The sequence below is a fragment of the Engystomops pustulosus genome, chromosome 2 (genome assembly GCF_040894005.1).
Source record: "Engystomops pustulosus chromosome 2, aEngPut4.maternal, whole genome shotgun sequence".
NCBI lineage: Eukaryota > Metazoa > Chordata > Amphibia > Anura > Leptodactylidae > Engystomops > Engystomops pustulosus.
Window position 1 is genome coordinate 48664157 of NC_092412.1, and position 21459 is coordinate 48685615.

General features: G+C 40.8%; 2 protein-coding genes across 4 annotated transcripts in view; one reads left to right on the forward strand and one right to left on the reverse strand.

Moving 5' to 3' along the window:
* The window catches only part of FAM124A (family with sequence similarity 124 member A), a 38856-nt gene extending 20350 nt beyond the window's left edge, over window positions 1-18506 (forward strand). For 2 of the 3 annotated variants that reach the window (XM_072134512.1, XM_072134515.1), the window contains 2 exons: window positions 12805-13541; window positions 16946-18506. In XM_072134512.1, the coding sequence (XP_071990613.1) occupies window positions 12805-13541; window positions 16946-17704 (1496 nt within the window). In that variant the 3' untranslated portion in view covers window positions 17705-18506. The remainder of the gene's footprint in view (window positions 1-12804; window positions 13542-16945) is intronic. The other variant, XM_072134514.1, reaches the window with a different exon arrangement.
* LOC140119775 (posterior protein-like) lies at window positions 2101-4012 on the reverse strand. Its single transcript, XM_072139126.1, has 2 exons — window positions 2629-4012; window positions 2101-2120 (listed from the first exon to the last, which is right to left on the reverse strand). The coding sequence occupies exons 1-2, from the start codon at window positions 4010-4012 to the stop codon at window positions 2101-2103; spliced, it is 1404 nt and encodes a 467-aa protein (XP_071995227.1).
* Window positions 18507-21459: the final 2953 nt, after the last annotated feature.

Here is a 21459-nt window from a genome sequence, read left to right on the forward strand (position 1 = left end):
TTATTAAGGGTACAATACAGGGGAATACACATAGAGGGTAAACTAACTAAGGGACAGAGAGATGGTGGGGAGGAAGTGCTCTCACTAAAGATCTGTATCATCTTATATACACACACACATAGCTCACACACATTGCCCATCATCCCACCTCCACCACTGTCTTGGCCAATCCAATGAGGATATAGAGTCAATACATTCTTATCACACAACTTGCAGGACAAGTAACTTGAGACTTTGTTTCCCACAGGATTTGGAAGAATGTCCAGGGGGGCAATGGCCTCCAGGTGTAATAGCACAGTCCATTGTTATCACATGCAGCTGTCTCTGCAATCTTTATTAGGGGCAATGTAGGCATTTATGGCTTAGTTCTTCCTCTGTCCACAAAGACCCTTACACTGTCTCAAGCCACACCATGTCATATTTCCAACATTATACCCATTTGGGCCTGAAAGGCCCACACACCATTAGACCATGTTTAGAACAGAAAATAAAATCCATTTCTCCTCCATTATCTTCTTTGGGTGTGGAAATGATCTTTCTTCTTCTGGCTTTTCCTCAAGGTAAAGTAGTTGAAGGTTGTATGGGTAAGGAATAGGGCACCAATGGTCATCACACCATTCACTCACATTCATTCTCATATCCATTTCTTGAATAACATTTTTCATCTATACCATTAATCCAGCAAATATAGATTTCCATATATGCTAGTAACTGTCATATTTACAATATACATTAAACTAACACTGTATATCATATACAAAGCAAACTGAAAATCATTATAAAGCAGATATGAAATTACATCATAATAAAATAAACAAAAATCATAATAATGGAAACCAATAACAATAGTAAAGCAACAACGGATTCAAACAGATAGTCCATGGGGTAATCCTGGGTTTCCAGATTAAGTTTACTTTAAATATAACTAGTTTCGTATGCATGAACAATCAGTTTTATCACATTTACCCCATTACCAAATTTAATGTCTATTTTAACCAGATTTTATATTTACACTCCACAAATACGTTTGCAATACATATCATATATGTCTTCTGTTGTCCATAATTGTATAGATTTATTACAGTTCTACCATTGCACATGAATACATATCATGTAAATAAAAATGTACGCAGTCATTATACCAGTGGATCCAGAAAATGTCAGAAACCACCTTCTAGAGTAGGTGTCCTTCATATAATCTTACTTGTGTATTATAAAATATAATATCCAATATAGTAACCGTATATAGCTGAGACATTAATTACTATATGTTTTACGCAATCTTGTAGACACACACATAGATTAAGAACATTAAAATTAAAAAAAAATTCAAACTGAATGCTGCTTTTAATACCCTATGTTCTTCATTTAGATGCTTTACTGGTATAAAGGAGCGTGCAGTTTGTTTGAGAAACTTAAAATTAAGTTGCCAGTGAGACAAATGTATCAGAGAAAAAAACCTTAAATAAAAAAAATTAAATATTTATGTGAATTCACTATAGTCTGCCCCTTTGGTACTGCATTACTCTCTAAAACCATGCCCCTTTGGTACCACAAAATGGTACCAAACACTGTATAAAAAAAAAAAATAATAATACTTGAATCAAGAAAAAAAAAATGCTCAATTTAAAAAAAAAAATGGGGAAAAAAAAATCCAACAAATCCAACATTCCTGAGCATCAGGAACAAAAACAAAAAATGTGTATTGACACAGTTTACATACTACATTTAACAGAACACAAAACAGACAACATAAAACAATGAGAGCTAATTCAGCTTCTACACATCTTAGGGTGGGACAGCAGGCAGTTTCCAATCCTTCTTCTGTCAATGATTACGTAAGGTCATCTATGGGACAAGATAAAGAACAGACATAGCACAAAAAACAACAAATACATTACACACAGGACCTACACATCACAATGGGATGTTACTTCATATTTTTAATTGTTTGCAAACAATTTACCCTCATAAATTTTGAGCTCATTACACCACGTGGTTTTATTTGTAAAGACATCAAACTTTATACAAACAATATCTTTCACATACTACTTTTTAATGACCTGTAAACAAAAATGTCAATATTAATAACTTGTTTCTTCAGCCAACCACCTTGTTGCCTAAAACAAAAACATAATGAGTTATCACAGAAACAATACTCAAAACAGATATGTAAAACACAAGATCAAAGAATGGAGCCTGTAGAAACAAAACAAAGTGTTAGTTTCTTTGTCCTGGAGTCATGTGACAAAGGAAATCCAGTCTACAAGAGAAAGAAAACATTGTTAGAAACCTTGCAATTCATACCATCAACACAATTCCAAATCCATTCATTCATAATGTATATCGCTATAGCCACACATTAATAAGCCATGCTGCTGCTGTTATACTGTGCACTATTTATTAGCAGGGGGAGGGCGATCTGTGACCAGCTCCAGAATAGCCAGAATGGCAGCCCTGCCCATGGATTGTACACTGGGACATTAGACCCTTCCTTGTGTATATTGGGGCTCTTATTTGCATGTGATGTGTTCTCACATGTCTCTGTATGGCTAGTCCCAGGAGGTGGCATGGCCTCCTCACATGTCTCTGTGTGGCTACTTCCAGGAGGTGTCATGGCCTCCTCACATGTCTCTGTGTGGCTACTTCCAGAAGATGTCATGGCCTCCTCAATGGTCTCAGGCTCAATGGCATCAATTTCTGCATGCAATGAATTATAATGTTTCCTATGGTTTGCATTATTTACATCACAGAAACGTTTAATATGTCCTGGCCTCCCACATCCATAGCAATACCGGACATATCTTGTCCTCCTAGCTCTGTACTCTGTAGACAGATATCCTGATGGTTCACCCCTATTGTTAGACTCCTGACACCAGTCCCTGAGTATATTAATAAAGTTCTCTAGGGATGTAGCATTCCTCAGGGCAATTTTTGTGGTGTAATCCACATTACACTGATTTGCCATTGAATAGAGGAAATCAGAGTCATCCTGAGACATATCGGGGCAGTTGTAAACACTCCTAAATAAGGTCAGGTACTTGTTACAGAACATAAGGGGGTCATCACCTGTCCTGAACCTATGTTTCCTCAGGGTATTCTCACCCCTTATGTCTCTCCCTCCCATGATACACTGCAGTTCCTTCCTTCTTAAGTCTGCACCACTATCATCATCTCCCATGTGTGTAGACGACAACTGTGCGGCCAGAGGCCCAGGAAGCCATGCTCGGAGCAGAGACCAGGCATCCTTATTACACAAGTTGTATTGCTTCACCACAGCTTCAAATTTATTGGATACAATTATTGGTGATTCATTTGTATCCCATTCTCCAATGACCTGACACAGATGTAGTCTATCCTGGATGGTGAGTGTTGGAGATTTATCTGCAGGTATTAGATTGCGTTCATCACTCCAACCCCCAGGTGTGACAATGCAGACATCTGCTGCTTTATGGCATGTCTGGTTCTGTACTTGGAGGGACCGGATCTGTTCTCCTTGTTTACACAGTTGGGCCATTGCTTCAGACAACTGACCCTTTAGTGAGGTAATTAACACGTCCTTCTGATGTATCTCCCTTTCTAAGGACTGTGTATGAGTTTCAGTAGACACAGAACTCAATCTACACTCATGTAGCTGCTTATCCAACTCATGATTTCTTATAGACAGCTCATCCACCTTTACTTGTAGATTATCCATCTCACTAGTTGTTTTAGCAGAAATGTCAATCACAGAGTCACTGATTCTGTCTATACTTTCCTTACATTGGAGCCTTTGTATGTACCAATTTACTTCCTTTACCTCAGCCAATTCTTTCATCTTGATTAACATCATAATTTCATTGCCCAACCTTTCTTTCTTCCCTCTCTTACTGAGCACTTTCCTATCTAACTTCTTATTATGGGCCTTACACTGCATCATCAGCTCCTTATATTGCTCCTCTAGTGAACCATCTGTACATGACTGGTATCTAGCAGACGCATACTTTTTCACAAAGTTTTGAACAAGTTCCATTTCTGTTACAACAATACACACTGACAAACACACAAAATGACAAACTAAACAAACACAGTTTACCTACTATACTAACGTTCCGAAAGGCTACTTTACACACTGCTTAAGCCTTTATACTCATTCAATCTAGGAAAATGTACAGACAAAGGAAAATGTACAGCTATATCAAGGAACACCCTTTTTCCTACAACTTTACCTCTGTACACTAAACACAACCGCTCACACTTAACGTTAACCTACAATCTCAACAGGCGACTTCCCATACATTCACATAAAACAACCTGGCTTATCAAAGATAGTAATGTAACATGAAAACTTGTTACTTACCAGGATTTTCTTTGTACCAAAGATCCAAATTGCGTTCATAGATTGAAATAGCGCAGATATTTTGCCGTGGATTCTCTGTAGAATTTAAATTACAGGTCCCATCTGGGGTGCCAAATGTAAAATCTGCTTGGTTTTGGGGTGCCAGTTAATATTAAATTAACAACAATATTCAATGGATCTTTATAGGGGATTTATTAAGGGTACAATACAGGGGAATACACATAGAGGGTAAACTAACTAAGGGACAGAGAGATGGTGGGGAGGAAGTGCTCTCACTAAAGATCTGTATCATCTTATATACACACACACATAGCTCACACACATTGCCCATCATCCCACCTCCACCACTGTCTTGGCCAATCCAATGAGGATATAGAGTCAATACATTCTTATCACACAACTTGCAGGACAAGTAACTTGAGACTTTGTTTCCCACAGGATTTGGAAGAATGTCCAGGGGGGCAATGGCCTCCAGGTGTAATAGCACAGTCCATTGTTATCACATGCAGATGTCTCTGCAATCTTTATTAGGGGCAATGTAGGCATTTATGGCTTAGTTCTTCCTCTGTCCACAAAGACCCTTACACTGTCTCAAGCCACACCATGTCATATTTCCAACAGGACCATTACTGATACTAATGATTGGGAGTCCCTTGGGACCCTTATGAATGAGCAGCAGGTTGTACATCTGTTGATCATGTTGCATCCACTTGTACAGTACTGTTGGAGCTAGCCAAGCACTGTACTTAGTCTCTCATTGACAAACATTTATACATGTCACATGGGACCATAATTCTCATGATTGGCTTTGGTCTCAGTGGTCAGACCCCTATCAATTATTGTCTTTTTTTTTTAAATATTTAAAACATTTTTTTCCAGAAATGAATAAGTGCTAATTATTGTTATTAATTATTAATATATTTAAAAAGTTTACTACAGATTTATACAATTTTGGTTTAAAAGTTGTTCCGTTTTAAGTTTTGGTGGAAACTTTCCCGGGAGTTGACCACCCTACATTCTTACATGGGATACAGAAGGCTATAGTGACTGCTCACCTTCCTCCCGAGATAGGACTTCCTGTTTTTGGCATGTGTGGAAATTTCTGCTGGAAAGACGGGATGAAAACAGCACTTTTAGGATAGGAAATGTATTTTGAATTACTGTAAGAATCACTCCCGAATCAAGTCTCAAGTGAAAACTGACAACACATTGGGGGTCATTTACTAAGGGCCCGATTCACGTTTTCCCGACGTGTTACCCGAATATTTTTGGGGGCGTGGCCGAACGAAAACCCGACGTATTCGGAAAAACCGCCGCATTTAAAAACCGAAAATGTGTCGCTTGGGAAGCGCTTACCTTCACCTGGTCCAGCTCGGTGTATTCCGGTGCGTTCAGATGATTTTCAGCGCAGAAGCGCCACCTGGTGGACGGCGGAGGAACTACCTTCATAAATCCCGTCCGGACCCGAATCCTGTTCAGAGAACGTGCCGCTGGATCGCAAATGGGCCGGGTAAGTAAATCTGCCCCATTGTCTTTAAGGTGCCTCAAGAATTTTTTTTCCAGTGAGGGACAAAGACCCCTTTACAAATCTCTGCAACATAAATTAGCCCAACTCCATCCAAAATTGCTCTAAGGCTTTAAGGATGTGGCCAAAGCAACACAGGGCGACCTTTCAATTAGCTGTGCAAATAAAATTAATGGACGACTGTACGAGGTCACATGTTACATTAAATTACCACATTGTGGACTTCTGAACAGTGAATATATCTTCCTGAGGTCTGACACAATGGAAAAAGAGCAGAGAATGGACTGTTTCAGTCGCTTTAAATAAGACTTTCAACAATGGCGTGTTCGCTCTCTAAATGGGCACATTCCCTTTGCCAGCGGGTGTCGCATGGCATTAATCATGTATTTGTCTATAACACTGCTGTACATAGCACAGATAAGAGACACAGTTCTGTCGCCTCAGGAAATTAGTCATTTTCCCACAGCTCCGGCCTGGATCATGTTTTCCCTTGTGCTGTCTTCATCATTTGGCTGTGAATTTTCTCAGTGGTGGGAGAGGAGACATTTGCTCTTTTTTTTCAGACTATTTCATTGCAAGTCAATCTTTACAATGGTTAAATAGCTTTTAAAATAATTTTAAATGGCACTGATCCTCAGTTTTTACTGCTAGTCCCTCAGGAAGGGTATACAGGTCTCAAAATTCCTCCTTTTAATGTAAAATCCTGCCCGTTTACCTATATAAAAAACAATCTCTCCATATTCATGTGAAAATGTGCTGAGAAAGTTCTATTTTGCCTGAGATGAGTCACATTTAGAGGCTCCAGGGGGAGTGTCACCTCAGAGCATCTTTTTAAAGATAAGAATCTCTTTCAAATCAATTCCCTGATATTGTTTTTTGTTTTTTAAATCAAGTAATTTTTATTAACATTTTTGAAATCTGCAAAGGGTGTCTCAAACTCCGACCCAGCATCAGATATTTCTGAAGCATGCACACTATGTGCCAGTTATACAAAGAAAAAAGGCAGAACTTATCAGCAGACTTACACAGACCTAGTATGAGAGTTAAAGGGCTATTCTGGGAATATGAACGTCTGATACAAAAACCCATAATGCTAAAAGTAAATGGATACAACAGAACTTGGCGTCATTAATCACAAAACGAAGCTTAAATAGTTTGCTTTTATGATTCACCAAATTTTATGGGCTTTCTAAAGATGGCGGCCATCTACAACTACAATTCCCATGATCCCACAGTTTACAGTAACCGCTCCTCCCTCTTATGCTCTGCCCTTAGTGATGATGTAACAGACTATTACGAAGTGATGATCACATGACGTGCCCAGGCAGGTGCAGGACAAGTGATGTGGACATGTGACCAACGGCCATCTTCTGTCCTGTGTCTTCTACACAGAGGCAGAATCACAGGACTGATTAAAGGGCCAATAGCATTTAAATTTTTCATTATGGTGTATGTCCAGAACATTTTTCTGCTAAGGAGAGCAAAATTATAAATGGCAATGAATCAAAATATAAGCTAATATGTAATTACCCATTTGAATATAATTGTTTCTGGAATACCCCTTTTTAAAGGGAACCTGTAACCAGAAGACCCATTTTTAGCACTCCCCCAGTCCCCACAGAGCATAGTACATACACTGTCAAAGTGTTTTTGTATTAAAAATAGGTTTAACAGAAAAAAAGATATGTTATATTGTACCTTTCATTAGCATGTGCTGTGTGACTAGGCAGTTGCCAAATGGGAGGGTCTGGAAAAGATATAACATCTTTTTTTCTGAAGTGTATGTACTATGCTCTGTGGGGACTGGGGGAGTGCTAAAAATGGGTCTCCTGGTGACAGGTCAGCTGTCCAAGTCCTATAAAACTTGCCTGGTGCTAAATGTCTTTGCCAGTGATTATTTTCTTATGACTCCTTCATTACTATTGTGTTGCAAAGTTGTTGTTGTTTGGTTTGATTGTTGCTGTTTCATTTCACTATTGTCTTATTTTTGAGATTTTGTACCTCATTTATATCCCGTTTGACGTTTCATAGTATCTACTTTGTACTATCGATCTTCTACCAGCAGCTTCCAGGCTTGCACCACATCTTCTAGTGACTGCGTCTTTTTCTGATCTAGTTCTGACTTTATCGTTATGGCAATTTGTGATACACAAGCTGTTCTGTAGGATTGGCTAGCCTTGGATATTCACATCAGTAAACTTTGGGCACTAGTGACCTGTTTACCAGTTGCCCTTTTGGATACCAACCACTACATAGATCTGACCTAGTAATTTAGCCATTACTATATGATCTACTCTCCCATTGACCTTAAACGGAACATGTCACCAGATTTTTACTAAAACACTGCTTGCCTGTCATTAGGTTTATCTCTCAGCTCATGTCTGCAGGCATGTCTTCATACAACCTTCTTTTGGCTGACGACGTCCTCTGCCCTGAAGGGAGGGGGGAGAGGAACATGCTGAGAGACTCACTGCCTTGCATGAAAGACACACGCCCTTTGGTCTCACTGCTCTTTCTGGCAGTATGCCAGGTTGGCTTACAAAGTTCATTTTCTTGGGATAGTAGCTATGCATTTTGTAGCTAAAACCGTGTAGGCCACAGTTCATATAGTGCTATGGGAACCTGTCATTCGGTTTATTAGTGAAAATCTGGTGATCGGTTCCCTTTAACTTTTCACTGTTTACTTGTTGTCTTTGATATCCCACCTGTTCACATGTAGCATTTCAGAAATATTCAGTCTTAACTTTAGAAGAGGTAATGGTTAATTTCTATAAATGCACGTTAGAGACTGCCAATTAAGGCCGCCGTGTAGGCGTGTGGAGTCATATAGCCATTGATGCTACACTAGAGGGATTCTGGGAAAATATGCAGATTTTTCCAGGATGGGATTATGAAAACCACGCCTCTTTTAGCTACCTTGTAAGGCAGCTCCCTTGACATCAAGCATGACCATCAGGAAGCCTAATGACGTGATACAGGATTATAAATGCATTCAGACTTCTGTACATCCACTTAGTCACCTGACTGTCCACGTTTACCGTTAACGTTAGGAATGCAAATTATTTCAATGAAGGACATTTCCTGGCTGGAAAGCGCTCACCCTGAGGCAGATTTCTACAGGAATCCTTGAACAAATAAGCAGACTATTTCATATAATAGATTTTGAGTGGTGCAGGTAAAAAGTAATTTCACATTTTCTCTTAATATAAGCCACGAGTGTATTCTCTCTTTTCCCCTGTTTGCATTTGTGTGCATTATAACTAAGCTCTCTACTGCCAAATAAACTGCTAGGCTGATAGATTTTTCATCACCGTGGACCATTGATACCAAATCCTATTTCAGTCTACATCATGCAAATCCTATTGAAGCACTTTATCATTCCCCAGCGTCCTGCTTGGCAGCCTACATAGAGAATATGGCCGAGTCCTGGAGTTATAAAACAGATGTATAGTCTGTATCATTCATAGCCCAAATCTAAGGGTTACTCTGAGTCGTCGCTATTGAAAAGCCATTTAGAGGCGGTGGCAATGGATGGACGTATCCTCAGGATGTTGAGGGCGGCTTCATGCTTTGATGTTACATAGAAGTATTCCATCAATCTCTTTACCCGTTCCCATCCATCTTATTAATCAAAGAGCAGGAAATGCTGTCAGTTCTCCGCTTTATTGTCCTATAGTTTTTCCTATATCAGTGTTTGAGATCCGGTGTCAGCGTAACTTTTTCTCGACATATTTTTAACGTTATTCAAAAGTGGAAGGGACTATGTAATGTAAGAACCACAAAGAAAGTAGGCATTAACCTCTTCATGATCAAGCCATTTTTAGTTGTTGCGTTTCTATTTTTCACGCCCTGCGTTCCACAAGCCTTAACTCTTTTTTTAATGTTTCCATATACAGAGCTGTATAAGTTCGCCCCTCCCCTCCCAAGACGCAAAAACGGGAAAAGATAGAGCATGCTCTAGCTCTTTTTCCTGTGCACAGTATAGTATGGTATGGTGCCACACATGTGTCTGCTCACTGTACTGTTGCCGGACTCCATAGCCATACTATGGGGATGTATAGTTTGCATCCGGATATGTGTCTCCACAATGGCTGTGTGAAAGCAGCCTTACAGGGAGTGAAAAAGCATCACTGAGGGGCTCTGAAAACCTCAACCAGAGCCCCTTAGGCTCATTAGCCATGGATAACAAATAGAAGATGATTACCACAGTCATGGTGCCTGGATCTGTAAGTGTCTCTAGTTTATCATGATGAATTTTGATGGTAGATTTTCTTTAAATTTGAAAGATTCACAAAATGATGAAAAAGCAGCGGTTTGGGCATTTAAAATTATATATTTTTTTTTTCGTTATAGGCTTTGCCGCATGGGCATAACAACATAATAACAAAATATATTCCTAAATATTAGGGCTAAAATAGTTTTGCAACACCATAAATACAAAGACAACTAAAACTAGACCCTATCTATGGGATGGGGCCTAAATTGCTGATCAGTGGGGGTCTCAGTGCTGAGAACCCCACAGGTTGCGAAAACGACCGCGCATGACCGTTCTGCTTGATTAATCTCTATGGAGGTGACGGAAATTGTCGTGCGCCGCGCTCACCGATCTCTGTCAACTCCATAGAGATTAATGAAGCAGAACGATCATGCTTGGCCATCTGCTCCATTAGTCTGACAGAGCGGACCCCTCGTTTTCGCAATCTGTGGGGGTCTCGGCACTGAGACCCCCACTGATCAGCAAGTTAGGCCCTATCCACGGGAAATATCTAACTTTAGTTTGTGGGAAAATCCCTTTTAAGATTGATCCGAAAAGATTTCCCATTAACAAATCCAGTGACCTGAATACCCCAGCTCTGTGCCTCTATAACATCTATCCCATCTATCTATGGAGCTCACTTAATTGCAGGTGGGAAAATACAATCTGAGAGGAGCTTCTGTGATATTGTGCAGTGTACAGTGCTCTAGTTAACAAGCTTATTAGCTATGCCGCGGCTCTTTCTTGGCACAAGCTTCAGCTTTTCCATCGCTCAACAAAAGCAGATTTTCTCTGCTGTCTGTGTAACTCTAGCTCCTAAGGATGGCTTTGTACAGTTCTCCGGTGGTCTTCTGAAGCTATTTGTTTTACCATCTAGTCCTGATGACACCATCAGATGTTCCCTCTGAATACTAATGCCGGTGACTGATCTCACAAAGCTCCCGATTCTATCCCCCGTCTGACTTTTAATTAGTTCATCACTGATCACAGCCAGAGATGAGCCAGTGGGATGGTGGAAGGAGAGAACCTCGTCTCCAAATACAGAGACATCTCAATCTTCCCCAGAAGCCAGGCGGCTCTAATAATAACTTGTTGAATTGTTGTGGAAATATTATCGGAATAGATATGTTTTGTATTTTGGGACTTTCCATGTTCTCCTCATGACTAGGGTCACTTCATATCCCGTTAAGGGCAGTTACAGTTTGATCCTCATCCCCCATGTAGAGGAATTTTATAATGTAATTCCTGGTAATGATGGTCGTGCAGGTAGGACAGTACAGACGGTCCCCTATTTAAAGGGTTTAGCCCATGAAACAAAGTTCTAAAATTTCAATCCGCTTGTGATGTTTACACAAAATAAAGATTAATTTTAACTCCTTACTTTACAATCTTACTCGGTTTTATTGCTGTTTTAGCTCCTGTAATGATGGTGATGGTCAGTGTAAGATTCCAGATGGAGGGCAGGGACTCTCTAAGCAGACACTTTATGATTCCTCTAGTTGTGTGTGCTGACAATGTGGTTAGATTATCAGGGTACAGGTTTATATACACTTTCATTTAGTTTCTGAACATTCACTAGTATCTGACATGTAGAAAGATAGAAGAGACAGATCAGAGATGAGCGATGATGAGATGTATATTACACATGACAATCACAGCTCTACTATCACAGCCATAACATACACAGCTCAGCTTTAAACCTTCCTCCCCTGGATAAAGATCTTATCTGTCTGTAGCTCGTAGCTTTACTCTCACGATCCAATGTGTTGTAGTGATGGGTCATTCGCGAATGAGCCGCCAGAAAGAGTTGACTCCTTCTAGTGAACGACGGGAGTCCGCCTCTCTGAGAGCCGATGGCTCACTTGACCTCGCCCCTAAATGGCACATCACGCCTCCTTTAACCTGATAAAATCGGGTTAAAAGTGGTATGGAGTAGGGTGACTGTCTGGACTGAGGCTCCCTATTATATATTTAATAGGGAGCCATTCAGGAGCCAGAAGAGCCGTGGACCTCTAAATGTCTCCATATTTGACCCTATTAAACTCAGATAGGATATGAAATTTCCTTTCTAATGTCTTGGTATTATAAAACTGAAGATGGGGACATCTGAATTGACACTTAACCTGACTCAACTTGGGCAATATGACTTTTTTCAGCTAATTTTCTCAAAACTTCTAGAAAGGGCATTGCATTCCCATTTCTATTCTTTTAAACCCAAGTTTCGCTGTTAACAAAGGAGGCTTTGTTTTAACTTTTGGGCCTTAATACCCAGGGCTCCATGCATTTCTACAGTTATTGTGATTTTGTGAGACCAGGAGCACCTTTATGTGAAGTGCCTTGCTCTCTCGGTGTCCTACCTCTGTTGTAGGAAATGGCTATAAGAGTCTAATTTGATGCTGGAGCCTTGAGAAGGGAATTTAGCTGGACTGAGAACCACTGAACTTAGTTCATCTGCTATAAAAGAGGTGCTTTCTACATTTCACCTATAATCACTGTAGACTGATAAGCATGATGGCCATAACTATAAGTAGGGGGCATTGAATAAAAATTAAGCAAGATCTGCCCTGTAATACACTTTTGGGAAATGCATTTATTGCCGTCATCTAACAGCTTGCAGTTGCCAAAATTGGCATTATTTGTTAAAAAATTTTTTAAATGACACTTCTAATGCATTTATTTCACTAGGTGAGCTCTCTGTAGATGACGTCCAAGACCCATTCCTCGTCAGCATCCATATTATTGCAGACCCCGGCGAGTCTAGATGTCTCCAAGGAGCCATTGACAAAATCCTAGCCTGGATCCACCCTGATCTCCAATTGTTTCGTGTCTCTGAAAGAAGGACATCTAAGAAAAGGAAACTGAAGCAGAGCTCTACCTCGCAGCCGGCTCTCGCAGTCATCTTATTTTTGCAGGAGGAATATGGGGAAGATCAAATCTTGCAAGTTCACAAATGCTTCCAGAAACCTCCATGGCAGTTCCATCACACCGACCGTGTTCATGGAAAATTCCTCCCTTATATGCCGTGTAACCAAGACTTTTTCACTTTGACAAACGGAACTCCTCTATGGGCCATCCGCCAGGTGCATTATGGGAAGGAAATCATCCGTTTTACTATATACTGCAGTTACGAGAACTTTACTGACATGATGAAGATGTATGAACTCATACTGAAGAAATCTGTGTGGAAGAAAAAAGCTGATTTTTGCGTATTTCCAATTTACTCCAATATGGACATTGATATAGAATTTTCTTTAAAGAGGCTTCTTAAGGGGCAGACTCCTGTACCCCTAGACTCCTCTTTACTGGAGTTTAGAGTGAAAGACTTTGGTCAACTTGTTCCTCTTTTGCCCAACCAGTGCAGCCCCATCAGTGAAGGAAGATGGCAGACAGAAGATCATGATGGCAATAAAATACTACTGCAGGTTGGTACTGAGCTGTAAAAAATGATGCTAGTGGTGTGGCCAAAAGAACAGGATCAATTCATAGCTGAGGTCGGATAAGTGGATCCAAGTTAAAAATATGCCTATTCTCATCCCTACATTAGAGCAGTCTATACAAGGCCATAAAAAATGAAACTCATGTTTTGGCCACTTTGTAAAAATTGGTAATCCCACCTGTTCAATATATTATTTGGAAAATAGTTTATCCGCTCGGCACAATTTTTTTACGAGACCTGGTATAAAAATTACCCTGTGGGTTTCGTAGGATATTGAAAATGTGCTAAATATATTGACAGCCCGCTGCCTGGAAAAGCCAGGGTTTATAGACTGTTAAAGGATATATCCACCTAAATCTAAAATTGAAATTTATATGGGTGTAATGAAGAAGGGCATGCTCGCCCTGCTACAAACTGAAGGTCGACAAAGTCCTTCATTTTTTTGGATCTCTTGACCTTTTTAGGCCCTTCACACCTGATTTTCCAAAACTGAGAATATGTGATGGTTCTGATTATACAAAATGGACTTGGACAGTCTCAAATAATAACCCAAGATTGTAAGTTTTTGCAAATATATTAAAATGTAATGGTAGCCGTCTCCAGGAGCAAAATTTAGTAGAAAATCCATGTCAATCGAGAAGTGATTAAGCAAAATAGTTTGTTTGAGTTCTATGACCTCCTGGGTTATATCTTATCCATAGCTCCTAATTCCTGCTTCCATTTGGTTTGCTATGACTAGATTCACTGATGCTCTCTGCTGCTCCAAGCCTAAAACCGAGGTCTTGTAGTCTGGTGTAATCATACGATGAGTCTGCACCCCACCCTGTTGCCCTACACCTTACCCATCCCCTAGGGTGAGAAATGCATTTGTCACAGCCTCCAGCCTGTATATAGCTAGCCAGTCTCCTTCCCCATTATATAGCCATCCAGCCCATGCCCTTAAGTATATAGCTCGGAGCCCCCTGCCCCCAGTATATAGCCCGGAGCCCCCTGTCCCCAGTGTATGGCCAGCAGCCCCTTGTCCCCAGTGTATGGCCAGCAGCCCCCTGCCCCCAGTGTATGGCCAGCAGCCCCCTGCCCCCAGTGTATGGCCAGCAGCCCCCTGTCCCCAGTGTATGGCCAGCAGCCCCCTGTCCCCAGTGTATGGCCAGCAGCCCCCTGTCCCCAGTGTATGGCCAGCAGCCCCCTGTCCCCAGTGTATGGCCAGCAGCCCCCTGTCCCCAGTGTATGGCCAGCAGCCCCCTGTCCCCAGTGTATGGCCAGCAGCCCATGCCCCCTGTAGGGTTAAATCTCACTGGTCAGAGCTTCATGTCTGCCATCTTTATACAGCCGTAAGTGGTATTCAGCCTACATAAACACACAGAGGGAGATTTATCAAAAGTGTCAGAGCAGAACTGTTCTAGTATGCCAACCAATCAGAGCTCAGCTTTCGTTTTCCTACATCTGTTTTTAAAATTAAAGCTGAGCTTTGATTGGTGTTAATTGGAAACTAGTACAGTTTTACCTCAGACTTCTGATAAATCTCTCCCTATAATATACAGGCTGACTATGAGATTTCCTTATCAACAGTCGTGGCAGTTAACCTGTACGTTGCCACGACCATATATTACTGCCAATTGGCATCCCCGACAACCTTGTCTGAGGTTGCCGTTGCAAGCTGTAAAAAGAGCTGTATATTCACATTGTACTGCAATAAAGTTGTACTGCAGCATATAGCATGAGCAATCAGACCACTCAGAGCATTCAAACACCCCAGGGGACCTAAAAATAAAATTAATAAGAAAATGAAAAATCCTTTTTTTTTACTGTTTTTAAAATGTTTTAAATTGCCCCTCTTCCCTAGAATAAATAAATAAATAAACATGTTGGCTAGCACCGCGTCCAAAAAACACTAATTCCAGGGAGTGAACCCCCTAACAGAAAATGGCGCTCAAATGTCCAAATTGTTATTTCACACATAAAATTTTTAATAAGAAGTAAACAGTGAAAACAACATCTTGTCGCTCAAAAAACCTATAACCCTACAGCGCTGAAGACTGAAGTATGAAAAAGTTATTGGAATAGAGCAAATTTAAACACATTTTTTGGTATTAATTTTTTTCAAATCTATTAAAACCTAATCTAGATTTGGTATTCTTTGACACAAAGAATAGATGAGAGGTTTCGTTTGGTGCGGACCGTGAAGGCCGTAAAAGCAGTGTACCAAAGAAAATGGCGCAAATGTGTTTCTACAATTTGTAAATTATTTTTTTTTCTCCAGCTTCTTAGTACACGGTGCAGAAATATGAAAACAATCCCTCGTACAGCTCTGTACATTAAAAATCCATAACTTTTTTTTTTTTTTTTTTTTTTTAAGACCGGGAGCGAAAAAAAATGGAAATGGGCAAGATAATCCTACCCCATCTTGATTCCACTATCCCCCACCCCAGAATTAGCTGGACCTAAGTTACACTCCTCTCCTAAACGCTATGCCACAGAAATTGAAATTTGCAACTTTTTATTCTTATTCTGAATCCTCATGTTGCTGAAACCGTAGCAACATTTGCTGCTTGTCATTAAGCCACCAGATACAGATGTCCGTAGTTTGCTGTAGTCTGTATCACTATCTAGATCTTCTTATTGTGCATGTGCATTGTTCTTTATTAAAAAAAAGATATTATCAGACATGGTCATACATATGCCATAGCATCCCTAGTAATCTCTCTCTAGTTCTGATGTACAGCGCCACCTTCTGATCATCTGATGCTATGACACAATGTATTGTAACTATACCGAGAAATACTGCCTATAATCTTATCAGATTACACATCTCATATTTGTATTTCATCATTCAGATTGAAGATTATAATGGAATATAACATGTGTACATTGGTTTCACTGAATATGTAAACTCTGTTGTATGCAAGATGGGACATTTTATCGATCTCTGAAACCCAGTGGAACTCTGTATTCAGTTGTGCTTTTTAATAATTTCACAATCTGGCAACAATTTTGTAGAAAAAGAGGTCGGTCCAAATCTATCACGGGATAGACAATAAAGATGTGGTTGCTGTGGTACTGACCACTGGGACCCCGCTCCCCCCCTTTCCCCCCAGATATGAAAATGGACTCCCCGGGTGGTCACACATATGAACTGCTTAATTCATTGTCTATGGGACTAACAGATAATGTCCGACTTGTGATGAACCTCCTTTCCTTTTATATCCTAAATTCCCTTAGAGTATGGGATTGTGAAATGGCCAAGTCAGATGGATGTGTCCCACTGGGTACATTCAGCAATGCTGAGGTATCCGGACATGTACTAGTGGGTAGTTCTGGAAATTACAATGACCCCGCTTATTATCCAATTGTAATGTTTACATAAATGACTAAACCATATTCTTCTTGTAGCAGGTTCATCGCTTGACCAGGAAGTTAATCTGGAAACATCAAAGATATTTATCCAAAAACTCAGCAGGAACAACTCCATTTATAAGTATGATTCCTCACAGCCACAAAAACAGATATGACAAAAACGGGATGAAAATGAATAATGCAAAACCCCCGGGACTTAGATCTCCTGTTCAAACCATCCCCAAAAACCCAGCTGACATCAACTCAAGTTCAAAGAGCCTCCCGCAATGGTTCCAGAGAAGCAAGTCCTTGGTCTGTCTACCAACGCTGAACTCCTTCCCATCATGCGAGTCTTTCCCTTTCAGTGAGCCCCTTCATGTTTATCAGCACGACCCTCATCCATCTGGATGGAGGAGCAGCCCAAGGATCAATATTGATGACCTGGAGGGGGTACAAGAGACTGACGTGGACACAGGAATGAAGCTTTCGAGCTCAGACCTGTCCGTGGTGTCGGCCTATTCGCCCCTCGATGGACTCTCTAGTGACTTAGAAGCGTCGCTCCCTTCACCTGGAGAATCTAACCCGGAGAAACCCTCTCCAAGGAATAAGCTCTGTGAGCTTTCTTATGAGTCCTTCACCTCCGTTTCTGAAAGATCCTCCTGCTCCTTGGTGTCTTCAGTGTATCCCAGTGGATCAGGATGCAATTCAATGACAGAGTCCCAGAATGACACTGAAAGCCATTATCAGCATAACATGGAGATCACCAAGCATCAGCCAGAGGCCGAGACCTTCGAAGAGGAGGAGTTTTATATCTGATATCTTGGCGTTTTTTGTATTCTCTTATCACATTTTATAGGATGAGACAATTGCCTTGAAGACTAGTTTCTTTTTTGTACTTGTGTGTGTAAATAGTAAATGAGACTTGCAGTTATTTATTTGGTAGTGGAATTAGGGTTGTCCTCCCTGTAGGATGCTTATTTGCTAGAAGGATCCCAAGTGATCATCTGTTATGTGTATGGAAATCTGATAGTAAGTGTTGAACTTTTCTGCAGCACCCCCACAGGAGTAAATAGGTAGTTTGTCTATATCATGAAGGAAAATACCGGTCCTCCAGGATGACAGATACCCCATATAAGCACCCAGGTCCAGAGATGCGGGTCCTAAACAAGGGATACACCTGTACTAACTTTTCTTTCAGGTGCTACTTGGACATTGCTTATATATCCATCTCTTCAGATAATATTGGAATTGGGACTCCATAATAACATGCAGGACTATCTGGAAATTTCTTATTTCTACCCTTTCTCCTAACTATGTACTCAACAGACTTCCATCTTCTGAGGATATAATAGAGCATTGCTTTGTAATATGTGCTCATTTGCTATATTTTTTTTTTTTTTAGTTTTTTTATGTAAATGACCCTGTGATGAAAAATATTTTATGAAGGGACATCTGCGCAGAATGTAAGTTGTGACTTTCACAATGTGAGCTGCTAGGAATCTAGAGAACAATGTACCTGACAGTGATTGTGCCTTATTCTGTTGTCATGAACTAGATCAAAAACTTTCTTCCAGTTCTAAACTGGTATCAGAATAAATATTGGGCATTTTTCCCCTCATTTCTGCTTGGTGTAAGTGTCAGTCATCGGGGTTGTACATACTGCCTGTGTAGTAGGTTTGCATGGTCCATTGTTTGTGACATGTGCATATAATGTCAGACCAATGAGCCTTTCCCAGAACCCTGGCTGCGATTGTAGTGCATCAGTTCACACTTTGGGGATGCCTCTGCAGGGGGGGGGAGGAATGCCAGAAACCCTGTAGAGGCCACCATTGGGATTGACTGCAGCATCTGGCCACTTCTCCAGAGTCCAAATATTCAATTACTGCTCTGTTTCTGGGCTCTTGTAATCCCTATGACAACTGTACATCAAGGCTTGATATATTACATAAACCCTTGATTGGCAGTTACACCTTCAGTGAGTCACACACAGCTTTTGTCAACTTCCTTAGCCCCCCCTCCTTCAGCAATTCTCTTCAGCAAGTCACACAGCCAATGTCTCTCAATTCCATCATACCCTCACCCTTTGTCAGCAATTCTGTTCAGCAAGTCACACACAGCCAATGTCTCTCACAATTCCAACATTTCCCCTCTCCGTCAGCAGTTCTCTTCTGCAAGTCGCACACAGCCCACGTCTATCTCAACTCCATCATTCCCCATAACCTCAGTAATGAGGAAAAGGATTTTACCTAGATCTGAGTTCTGGATTTTTATACAAGCATGGGGCATCAGTATGAGTTTGCTGTAGAAAGCTATCATAAGGTTTAATGCTAGAAATCTGATAACATGTTCTCTTTAAAGTTTGTACAGAGGCAATGAAGACATCACAGCTGGAGCTACAGATGATAGTGTTTTTGTACATTGCAATAAAAGATGTCACTTAGCAGAATACCTTACACTTAGGTCCACCGGTACCTGTTCTACTGCTTTCTACATTCAGTTCATGCTTATTTTCTCCACTGGGGGCACTGCAGACAAATCTAAGGAGCATTCTGGTTGGTGGAGGCCAGCGGTAATGCTATTCCCCCGTCATGACATATTCTCGGATTAGTGCTTGTGATGACAGATTGCTGTATCCACTCGCTTCAGCGACCCACTAAATCAAAGAGAAGTAGTGAAGTCGAAAACTATGCAGTCTGGTCATTATTATTCAATGCATTATAGAATACAAATGACTTACAGGATGCTTTTATTTGTACCGCAGAGGAGCAATCGTTACTGGCAACATAAACTCATTAAAAAACCCATTATTCTGTAATACTGGTGCAACACTATCATACTAAACTGCTCCCCAGAACAGTCTCATTACCACATCATTGTATGATTTACTATGGAGTCCTTGTGTGTGCATGAATAATAATGTAACAAAGTAATAGGTAACTATTATACAACTGATCTCTAGTATGTGCTACTAGTTTCCCCTTAGGAGCTTTTAACTTTAAACTGTATTGCTATGAGCTGCACTTATCCCCTATTAACAGGATAGGTGATACATTTCTGATATCTGGGGGTTCAACCATTGGGAAGTCCATATCTCAGAAGTCCCATACAGGTTGATAAAGGTTATGAATTTCAATAGTCTTAAAGCGCAACCAAATAAACAGTTCTTGGGATGTAGGACAACTAGATTTTAGTCTGGAAAAGAGACGACTACGAGGGGACATGATTAATTTATATAAATATATGAATGGTCCATACAAAAAATATGGTGGTAAGTTGTTTCAGATTAAGTCAAATCAAAAGACGAGGGGGCACTGTCTCCGTTTGGAGAAACCAAGGTTTAATCACCAGAGGCGACAGGGCTTTTTTTACTATGAGAACTGTCAATCTGTGGAATAGCCTGCCTCAGGCGCTGGTCACAGCAGGGACAGCAGAGAGCTTCAAGAAGGGCCTAGATGCCTTTTTACACCTAAATAACATTGATGGTTATGTTATATAGAATTGTTTCCCCTAAATCCCTTCCTCATCCAATCCCTTCCCTTCCTCGGTTGAACTTGATGGACAAGTGTCTTTTTTCAACCGTATAAACTATGAAACTATGAAACTTCGCCTATTATCTTGATTACCTATATCGAGCTGTTTAAAAGTATTCTGTATTATATGACAAAACTCCCATATTTATGTAGATACCCCACGAGGTCGCATTACCCCTTGAAAATACCCTGATGTGTATAAATCCGCATCTCAAATCTCTTTGTCTGGGTTGGGAGGCAGCCTGCACTCCGAGGTTAGAGGCATCGGGAGCATTGAGCAGCATTGAGCCGAGGGAGAAGCTTCCTGCTCTGTGTATTCCTGTAGCAGCTGCTCCCCTCTGCTACATCAGTCGGAAGAGGAGGGAAGAATGTGTGATGTCGGGACCAGCTACTACTCAGCCCTGCAGAAACACTGAAAAGTATGTATGTATGTATCTGATGTGTAGTGTTCTGTGTGTGTATGTAGGCGTGATGTCTGATCTATATGTGAACATTGTGTGCATGTTTATTTACATGTATAATGTATGAATGTAGTGTGTGTCAGTGTGTTTGCTTGCACAGTACTATGGTTTGCTTAAACACTAATCCCATAAAAGTACCCATCCCCTGCACTGTATAATGCCCTACTCACACTGTATAACGCCCCCCCTTGCACTGTATAATCTCTCCCAAATAGTGTAGTTCCAGGCTAGTGTCCCTATGCAGTATAAATCGCCACTTAAAGGGAACCTACCACCAAGGATCTACCTATAAAGGTAGATCGGATGGTAGGTGCATCTATAGGACGTGAGGATATCACTTTTAAGGGCTGATCCTCATGTCCCTGCAATATTTTACTAACTTTTATTTCCCTAATATGTAGATTTTGTAAAGAGACTACTGGGGCGTGGAGTGGCCGGATCTGAGGCTGCACCCCCCAGTAGCCTCTTTGACCCGCCTACCAGATGTCTTTGGCTCGTCCGCAAAACCTGCCTTCTGCGCATGCGCACAACAGCAGGCCCGCGGCTGTGTGGTCACTGCTCCGGAGCTGCGCAGCCGCGG